Genomic DNA, 10369 nt, shown 5'->3' with positions numbered 1-10369 from the left:
AAATAATATTTACTAAAGTAGCTTCAGACTCGAGTAGGTGACCACATTATTTTTCAAAATTTTACTCGAAACGTACACTTTAATCAGACTTTTTAAGCAACTTGAGTGTCAGAAATAAATTCCTAAATAAATGATGTAATCCCTTGTATTTTTTGTCTCACATACGGGAAGTACTATACAGCATAGTTTTCAACTTTTTCGTACTAAGCTCACATTATTTTCATAACAATATCCATCTACCTAACAGTCATAAGCTAAAAACCAATAACTTATACTCGAAAGACCACAACTTTGTCTACTATCCGCGTTTAATTTTTTCATATGAGTGTTCTCACGAAGAAATCAGATAACAGAAAATCTAATCTTGGAATTTGATGAAGATGATGATTGAATAACAAATTATTGTCGTGACTTCAAGAGAGGAGTATTTCCTAATGAGAATAGATAATTAATTAGGTCAGGTAGGTGTACACCTAATTTAATGCCAAGAATAAACTTTAACTTGCAAATGGTTAAGCTGTTAGTTTTCAGTTAGCAATTTGCAGTTGAGAAGCTTAAATAGCTTCAAACTCGATAGTTTTAATTCAGGTGAAGAATGTGTAGACAACGATCTGATGGACAGACAAGCTAACATATTACTTAGGTGAACATACACATTACACACGCTATTCCCTAGATTACACCACAACAAATAAGAATTAAATTTATATGTTTTTTTTTTTTTCCCGCAAAATAGCATTAACTGTCATATTTTTAATCCTGTGTGGTAAATTTTCTATAGTTTTCATTCAGTTTTTTCTAAAAGTAATTAGAAAATTATTTCCTCATTTTTTCATTGCTCATGTGCAACGTGCGCACGTGTGCGAACTAGTTTCTGTAAAGTAATGGAATGAATCTTTGTAGGTACGAGTAAACTTCGAAACCGGAAATTCCTAAAATTGCCGTGTGGTTGATGGTATTTGAAGTTTATAGATTTTAAATTTGTCATTCGTAGCTGTCTTATTTATATATATTTAACAAATCTAATATAAATACAGACTTTAAATAAAAATTATTTGATTCGTCTGAACCTGTACCGCTGCTCTGCTCCTGATAGTACACTTTAATCATCTATAATCTCATAGGAAAACAACATAAAATGCCTGGTGTGGATAAAGGTAGCTACAACTCACTTAGGGCCCGTTTGGTCATGAATTTTTTTTCACTTTTTCCAAATACTGTTCACTTTTTTCCGAAATCATTATTTGGTCCTAAAATTTTCAATTTTTACTTGAAGATGAATTTTGAAATTTTTCGAAATTTAAAAAACTCAAGAAACTGTTTTCCAAAATTTTCACTTCAGATCACTCACAAATTCAAAAACAACCCAAAATTATATTCATATTCAAACACAACTTTAGTTTTCAAATACCATTTTCACTTGGGAAATTTTTTTCACTTTTTTTCCGAAATTTTACAACTCTTATGTCCAAACGCCCACTTAGATGACTATTAGTCGATCATTTTGTACTTAAAATTTTGATGATCTGGGAAATTTGGCTTATTCTCTCATTTTTTGTCTGTTCTTTCAGGAGAAAAGACACAGAATTTCCTTTTAAGTAAAAGGACAAATACAATATATTATTACATAGAAGAACACTTTCAGGTATGAAGCTTTAGACGTATAGATCCCTGCATCATAATGATCAGACGCCATGGGTGGTATTGATAATTTGATAGTTTCCATGCATGAATCATCAAAAAGGAAAATGAATACAGTAATAATGGGTGAAGGTAGAGTGTCGAAAGCGGGTTCGGTAAAATTCAATAGTTTTAGTTCAAATTTTATATTTTTCTTAAGATATTTATTTAACATGTATAAATTATTAATTTAGGATCCAATAAATAAAAAAACTAAAATTCTGAATCACAAACTTTAAATCTTGACTCCACTAAGAGATCAAGGAAGAGCAGCGCGTGAAGAAAAAGTAGGTAAAACTGGTAAAGAGACGAGAACAAGTCCAATAATATCATGAATAACACATATATGCATAAATGAATTTCATTTTTTTATGAAGCTAATTAGGCTTTTGCCATGTACTGACGTACGTCGATTTATCATGCCGCAGAAATCCTTTTCTGAAAGTTCAAATTCCAACGAAGAAAAAAATACTAGTAATTTTTTTCATTTGTCTAGCTTTGGTGGACGAAATTATTACTCGGTAACTATATAAAAAATGCTATAGGGCGCGCGAACTGACTCCGACCTCATAGTCACATGGATAAAAAAAGATATCATTTGTGAATGCCTATCGACGCTAATTAATCAGCAATCACTCGGTTGTATTAGCATGAACTTACCGATAGTTACACTGTGTTTCAAACTTAATTACAGTGAATATTCAATAAAAATCATAAACTTTTATCTGAACCTTTGGCATAACTTTAATGTCGACTTCTGTGAAGACACTGTTTTTAAACTGTTTGTTGGGTAGGAAAATGAGAAGGACTAAGTGGATATGACATAGAAGCTGATCAGTTTTGCTTACAGATGTAGGTTGAGAGATGAATTAAGAAGGAGACTTCCTTTCCTAACGAACCAATTTCTCATAAATAAAATATTAATAGACCAATGTTAGGCCAACAATCTGAAAGGACTCTTATGTAGGTATGACAAGTCAACAAAAGTTTTTCGTTATTCTGAAATTTTAACAAGATGGTTTTAATTTCAACATCGGTTACCAATTAATTTCTGAATACGACGTAATTAATCCCTATATATGTCTTTTATTTATTTATTTAAATGTATTGAACTTTTTAAATTTGTTCGTTTTTAATAGATTAAAATAAGATAGCCGCCCTAATACTGCTGGAATAGGAACTATTTTGTTGAGATGAACTTGATAACCGGAGACTGGAACTCTAATATTATTAACGAGTACGAGAAAAAGCAGCATTAGTTCTTTGTTTAGTCAATTAGCAGCATCATTGTTGTTAGATGACCCATGACTAAGAGGGTAAATGCCCATATCAGCAATTGACTCCCTTTAATTTCTTTTTTGTTTTTCATGTTAAGTTAATGGAATGCGGGTGTCATGTGTGAATGTAACATTTAATTAAACTAACATGTTTTCTATATTTTCGTTAACATGGTTGAGAAATAGTCATTGAATTGATTTTTCAATTACAATACTAAAACTAATTACAGAAGGATGAAAAATTCGATGAAGACAATGTTTCTGGTCATTTACCATGGTTACCTGCAGGTCACTAATCTGCTCTTATTATACCCAATAATTATTTATATTTGGCTTTTAAATAATATTCAAAACTATTTGCACTCATAACAAATAAAAATAGTAAGTATATATTTTTCCATTAAAATGAGATTTAATATTTTGTAGATATGATAGGTTATTTAATTACCTATTTTCCTGAATGTAAATTCTTTTAAACTATATATCGTGTAAATTAAAATAGTTAGAATATAAAAGAATCTTTAAATTTCATTTAGTTTTGGCATTAATCCAAACATAATAGATGACGCGTGATTATGTATATGGCACTGATAGTTGCAGAGGCGGAGCCAGAATTTGAAATTTTTGGATTAAGAATTTTAATTTTTTTAAGTTATTTGGTTCTAAATTAATAATTTAAGCACATTTAATGAATTTTTTAAAACAAATATAGAGTGTGGACCTGCCGAACCCGGGCTGGCTCCGCTCATGCGGATGGATATTATTATATTGTTTTATGGGAGTTATGTTGTAGTTAGAGGAGGGGAATTAAAAGGTGGATTACCGTAGGTGGGTTATGAGCAGGCGTCATGTAGGTTAGAAAAACTTGTAAGGACGTTGAAAGCAGAACAAAACTCACCCACCTACGCAACCATATATCCTTAGCTTCTCTCTCTTTGATATATCCACTGAGTTGATGCAAAAGTACTAAAGCTTTAATATGTTAAAAGATCAGGTCGTTTGTTTGTTAGCCTAAACGTTGGCATCAATCGCAGGTATACCAATTCTGTCCAAATTAGACTCCAAACCCTTCGACTTCCTAACGGAAACCGCTTCTCAAATATCTTCGATCTTCTATTATATATCGTCAGATTATATTGTGTACATCTGGTTTCTTCTCTGCTAACATAACTTTCTATTTTTCTCCTTTCTAGGTTAAAATTTACTCTTAATTTGATGTACTGTTTTCCTGGTGTACTGCTGTATCTTGTTTCTCTAATTAGTTGCACCCTACACTACTTGCAGAAGTTGGATGGGAAAGACGATAAAGAAGAAGAAAAGGGCACCTGTATATAGTTGAGATCAGTTAATCTGAGGATATATATATATATATATATATATATATATAGGGTTTCTAAACAGTACTCTCTATATTGGTTTAGAGATTTGAGATTAATTGATCGATAATATAATGTGTAGCAGAGGGCATTGGAGGCCTCATGAAGATGAGAAACTCCGAGAGTTAGTCGCTAAATATGGACCTCATAATTGGAATGCTATTGCTGAAAACTTGCAAGGCAGATCAGGTACTGAACATCTACGACTAATAGTAGTATGTATTCTTTAATTTTCCATGTTCTTTTTTATGTATTTGTATTCCATATAGGCTTCGCGATGCTATAGGGCGCGCAGCCATATATCACCCAGGGTTGAACATCAAATTCATATGCTAGGAAATGACTGGAAATAGGAAATTTATAGCAACCCATGCACGTCTTATATCTCCAAGAAAAAAAAAGACTTACATTCATCTTTAGTTACTTTTTCCTTTAAATTGTCAACTAGGTATCATCTTCTACCTTAAGGTCTTCTTTATTACATGATTTATGTCTACTAATTAGTTACGTTATTAGTTCTATTGGCCTCATTCAAGTATCATTTGTCTTCCTCTTCTTTTTGTCTTAAAGAAAATGAAGGGAAAACGAGAAAAAAGTAGGCTAATTTAAGGGGTACAATTATCATGAGGTGCAACTGATTAGGGTACGTACACACAACTATTATGTTAAGGTTATTCATATTAGGAGATTTAGCTTATATATAGATCGACAATGTAATGAGTTTTTACCTTATTAGTATATTCTAACATTTTGTAGCTGTTATCGTGACTTATGTTCTTGTTTTCTAATCTTTTTTAATTTTATTTTTATGGACGGTACGTTCCTATATATAATTATCATTTAAATGATCATATATTATGCAAATCTTTTATACTGTCTATCAAAGTGAAGCTCTCTATTAATATTGATGTTATCCTTATTTTTTTCAGGGAAGAGTTGTAGGTTGAGATGGTACAATCAGTTGGATCCAAGAATTAACAGAAGCCCATTTACAGAAGAGGAAGAAGAAAGACTACTTGCCTCTCACAGAATTCATGGGAATAGATGGGCTATAATTGCTAGGCTTTTTCCAGGTCGTACTGATAATGCTGTGAAAAATCACTGGCACGTTATCATGTCCAGAAGATGCAGAGAAAGATCTAAGATTTATTCCATGAGGAATATTGCTGCTGCCCCTAAATCAACAAGCCAACAAGACATATTAACAACTTCGCCGAGCCACGATATCATGAGAAAAACAAGTTCCAATAATTCTATTGATCATCAGCAATTATTAGGAAGATTTAATTATTATCCTTTCATCACTAATAATAATTCCCTTTATCCAAAAGAACTTCATTTCAACCACCTTCCAGCTCATCATTTGAAGATGGATGAAGGTATACATTCATGGTTAATTTGCTCTTAGTTTTTTCATCGATATTTTTTTCTTATTTTTGATATTTTTCCAGTGTTGTCATGTGACTTGTTATACTGTGTGACTACAAGACGATTTCATAATTTAAAGTTAATAGGTTCAATCTCTAAGTTCTTATCATTGAACTCGTTACAGTTTTGAAATCTCAAAATTGTGAATTTTAATGATTATTTTTCATATAGTATATATTTATATTCTATATTAAAAATACTATGTTCCGTTGAACTTGTTGATTATATGTTATATCAACCACTAGTGTGACCATCTCTTAGAAAAGCTTAATATGCATGTTAGAGGTAGAGCATACTTTTGTTTACTTAATTATCTTCGATTTGACGAAAGTTTTTATTCTCGATAATACTAACTATTAGGTGTGGAAATTGCAGGCAAGAATGAAGCAATGCAATGCTATGACTTTCTACGAGTGAATACAGGCTCAAATAAAAGTGAAGTGGTAGAGGATAATATTACAAGAAGGGGTGATGAGGAAGTGGAACAAGAAGCTGGGGATAATTCCCTACAAAGCAAGGCTCCAGTGCGCTTTATAGATTTCCTCTCAGTTGGAGACTCATCGTAATTTCTTCACTCTTTTTGATTTATGAGGAAAATCTTCACTATAGATTTAGTGAAATGATATATTTATATGTTTCACACAATTTAGGACCTCTAACCTGGAACCCTGTAAAATTAAGTTTTCTGCACGCATAAAATCAAGTTTTCTGCCTGCATAAGGTCTATTGTATGAATATTATTATATGTAATCTTATCACTATGAGTTGTCTCTGGAAATGAAATAAAATGGGAGAAAGTCAAAAGCTCTAACGGGTGTCAAACCCTTAATTCATTAGCTTTTACATATTTTCCAGAGGGGAATTTTCTGATCCATGCCACCACTGGCTTTTTTATTAAATACATTATAGGACTTTAACAGCTTGTTTGGATGATTCTTAGTATTGTATTGTATTGTATTATTATTCCAAAACAATGTTTGTTTTGATTATTTATTTAAAATTGATTGTATCGTATTGTAAATCCATTGTTCCGGAATAACCAAAAGCCCCATTTTCTGAAACAACGATTTGGTATGGTGAGATTATTTCCTATTTTCTTTTCCAATTATGCCCTTGCTTATTACTTCATAATTCTATTTTATCCGTTATCTTCTTCTTCTTTTTATTTTAACTCCAAATCTCCAAACATACTTTGTCTACGTCATCTTTTCCAGGGTTGGTCCGTGTCGTTATTTTTATCCAAATCTCTGTTTGTTTCTTTACCTCTTTCCATCATTTTTTTGCTAATGATAGTTAATTTTTTCCTTCAAGGTTTTGCTCTTGTTTTCATGCTACATAATTGGTGATAAATTAGTAGAAAGAAGTTTTCTTAAATTATTTTTATACGTAATTCTTGATAAATTTTATTTAAAACAATTGAGGGTATTTTAGTAAATTTATTAATTATAATACAGTACGATATAGTCAAACCAAACAACAAAATTATTATTTAACAGCAGCAAACGATATAATCTAGTTAGACATTGTATCCATAAAATGATATAGTACAATATAATAAATTACAGTACAATACACTATAAAACGAATCCAAACATAGTGTAAGAAGCTGTAAAGGATTTGAAAACAAACAGGAGTCAGCCTATAATTTGTTGAACGAACTCATGATCCCTATTCCCTAACATTTGTAAGCTTCTGTTTTTACTATCGCAAAAATGTAGTACATTGTACTTTTGGTTTTTAACCATTCTGTCTTTAAATTATTACTTTGGGGTATGCTATCAAAATAGTTACTGACAAGTAGTACCACCTATTGGCTTCTTCATATTTCCTTATATGGAAAAAAATATAATGGGGTGCATACGCTATATAAATCTAATTAAGCTTCTAAAAATCAAAGAAATTATTTATAGACTTTGAAGATATCCTATTTAACAAAATTGTATAAGACATTTTTTAATTCCACAGAAACTTACCAGTTTTGTAATGAAATCATTTGCAGAAATCTAGTATAACTGAGTATATTTTAGTAAATGCACATAACATTTAATGGCAAGAAAACTACTTCACTTCACTTCTTGATCTCAACAGTTTCACCTTGATTAACCACTATGACAAGGTTTCATCAGATCATGTAAAAAGTGGGAAAATAATACCCTCTTATTCTTATACTGCTTATTTTGCTCAACAGCTCCACTTTGTTTGTTAACCAATAGGTCAAGGTTCATCAATATATTTTAATTGACACAATCTAAGTTGATAACCTCAATAAGTATCTACTTAATAATAATAAATAAATAAAAAGCTTTTTCGTCTGTTTTTCCTTTTGGCATCAAAAAGAGACGTAACTAAGTAATTATAACAATACTATTATCACTAAATTTGTAAAGAGATTATTCATCAGTCATATAAACAATGCTAAGCCAAAAACTTCTTATTGGTAAAAGTGTTAGATTTTCTTTTGAAAAAATTTCATTGTATAGTCGCTCTCAAAATAATAATCAAAAAATGTATAATTTTTGTATATATGTACATCATATATGTTATATACAACAATTATATAAATTTTATACGTTGTTTTGGCTACCGAGTGTAAGTAGTTTCTGCTACGAGCTAAAAGTGATAATACTCATTTCTTTATTATGTGTAGCCCAATAAGGTTAAACCCATAACTTGAATACTTGATAATGAACAAATCCTCCGTTAATTTAGTTCTTAGATGAACGTATTAGATTAAGTTAAAATTCTATAAATTGATCATTTCTCTACCCAAGCATTACCTTATTGTGTACGTTATTCCATCATTGAAAGTGTGGTAACATAAGTTAGGACAAGGGGAGAAAAATTATTTTTTAGTAGAAAGCTTTATTTTCTTTTCCCATACTACAAAGCTTGTAAATCTTCTACAATAATGTCTTTTGAATTAGGTAGGTCTTCCGTAATATCTTTCTATACTATTATCATAATAAAAATTTGACATGTATGATTTGATTTATGTTATGTCATATATGTTTATGTATGCAAAAACTACGAGGTATGATTGAAAATTACAATAAAATAACTATTGACATGTTTAAGGATCTTTAATAATTTTTAGAATTATTGAATACAAAGTTCTACCGCAAAAATCTTCATTTAACACGTCAGACTCTCACAACATACGTTTACAGTCTAATGATATCATTAAACGCTTCTACGCCATCAATTTCACCCATACCCCATCCCTAGACCCCCTAAATAAATAGAAAAAAAAAATCTATTAAAAAACGAAGGAAAGAAGTGGAGTACTAAAACTATGGCTGTCAAACGGGCCGGGCTGGCCCGGTAGTTAGGGGGCCGGCAAGTATACTTGTTAATCGGGTTACGCTGACCCGTTTGCAACCCGGTTCCGTCCGGTACTGTAGCGTAGGGGCGGGCTGAGACGGATTGGGCGGGGAGCAGGTTTCAAACGAACAATTTTTTTATACTGGTGCACCGGAACCCGCTAAGCCCGTTAACCCGTTAACGGGTTTTTAACGGGCTACAGCCCGGTTCAACCCGGTATCCGTTATAATTTCTTTTTTTTAAATTTTTTTTCCTGGACCGTTGCCAGCGGCCAAATTCAAATATGACCGTTGGCCAACGGCCCTTTTTTGCAGAAATGGCCATTTCGGCCTACCCCTTAAGAAAATAGACCACACACCCCTAATATTTGATAAATTATAATTTTAACTTTTTAAAAACTATAAATAGCCCCCCTTCTTCTTTATTTTTCCTCACAATTCACTCTCTTACTACTCTAATTCTCTCTCAATTCTCTCTTGATATTATTGATTATTGTTCTTAAATTCTCAATTACTTATTATTTCAAGTTTCATCAAATATTTAGTTTAGCCATTACAAAATTATTATTATCAAATATCAAGTATTCAAGTGAAGTGTAGTATCAACTATCAAGTATCAACTATCAAGTATCAATCTATCAATTGAAGTTTGATTTTTGATATCAAATTTAGTGCGGCATCCGGAATGCCGGTACACTTGTTCCATATCTTTCTCTTCTTTGGTACACTTATTTTATTATTTAGAATTATTAATTTAATTTACATAATGGATATATTTAGAGTAGCCAAAAAAGCGTGCACTAGTAGAGGCGGTAGTAAGAAAACTTTCAAAAGATCAAGAGGTGGTGCTTGTTCTTCTAGTAGCTTTACACATATTTCTGAAAGTTCACCAAAAAATTTTTATGCAAAAACGTATTATAGCTTTTAAATATGATGAAGATCAAAGTCATACTGGTGCATTTATAAGTAATACTATCCATGAAGTTGCTATATTTTATAATCTTGCAGAAAAATTTTGTGTGTGTCATTTGATAATGCTTCTAACAACAATGCTGCTATTATAATATTAAAATTGCATCTACACCCACCACTTCCTAAAATATTTCATGTTAGATGTGCATGTCATATTAATAATTTGAATGTGAAGAGTGGCATTGAATTATTTAGAGATGATATCACTTTAGTTAAAAGAGCTGTTGGTGTAATTCAAGGAAATAATAGAAGTGCTAGATTAAATGCATTTAAAGAAAAATGTCTACACTATGGACTAAAACCAAGACTCATGCCT

The 10369-nt window shown here is 31.3% G+C and overlaps 1 protein-coding gene across 2 annotated transcripts; it reads left to right on the top strand.

Annotated features, from left to right (window-relative positions):
* The first annotated feature begins 3794 nt into the window (after nt 1–3794).
* On the top strand, nt 3795–6572 carry LOC104108827 (transcription factor MYB54-like). Of its 2 annotated transcripts, XM_009617955.4 has the most exons (4): nt 3795–3991; nt 4242–4522; nt 5263–5712; nt 6137–6572. In XM_009617955.4, exons 2-4 carry the CDS (start codon nt 4408–4410, stop codon nt 6325–6327), a joined length of 756 nt encoding a protein of 251 aa, XP_009616250.1. In that variant the 5' UTR covers nt 3795–3991; nt 4242–4407; the 3' UTR covers nt 6328–6572. The 2 variants fall into 2 exon arrangements, with proteins under 2 accessions (XP_009616250.1, XP_070053455.1); XM_070197354.1 differs by lacking the exon at nt 3795–3991 and having other exon boundaries at nt 4023–4522.
* Nucleotides 6573–10369: the final 3797 nt, after the last annotated feature.

The sequence above is a fragment of the Nicotiana tomentosiformis genome, chromosome 3 (assembly GCF_000390325.3).
Source record: "Nicotiana tomentosiformis chromosome 3, ASM39032v3, whole genome shotgun sequence".
In the NCBI taxonomy this organism is placed as follows: Eukaryota; Viridiplantae; Streptophyta; class Magnoliopsida; order Solanales; family Solanaceae; genus Nicotiana; species Nicotiana tomentosiformis.
The sequence above is the reverse complement of the archived record's forward strand: the minus strand, read 5'-3'. Positions and strand labels throughout refer to the sequence as shown.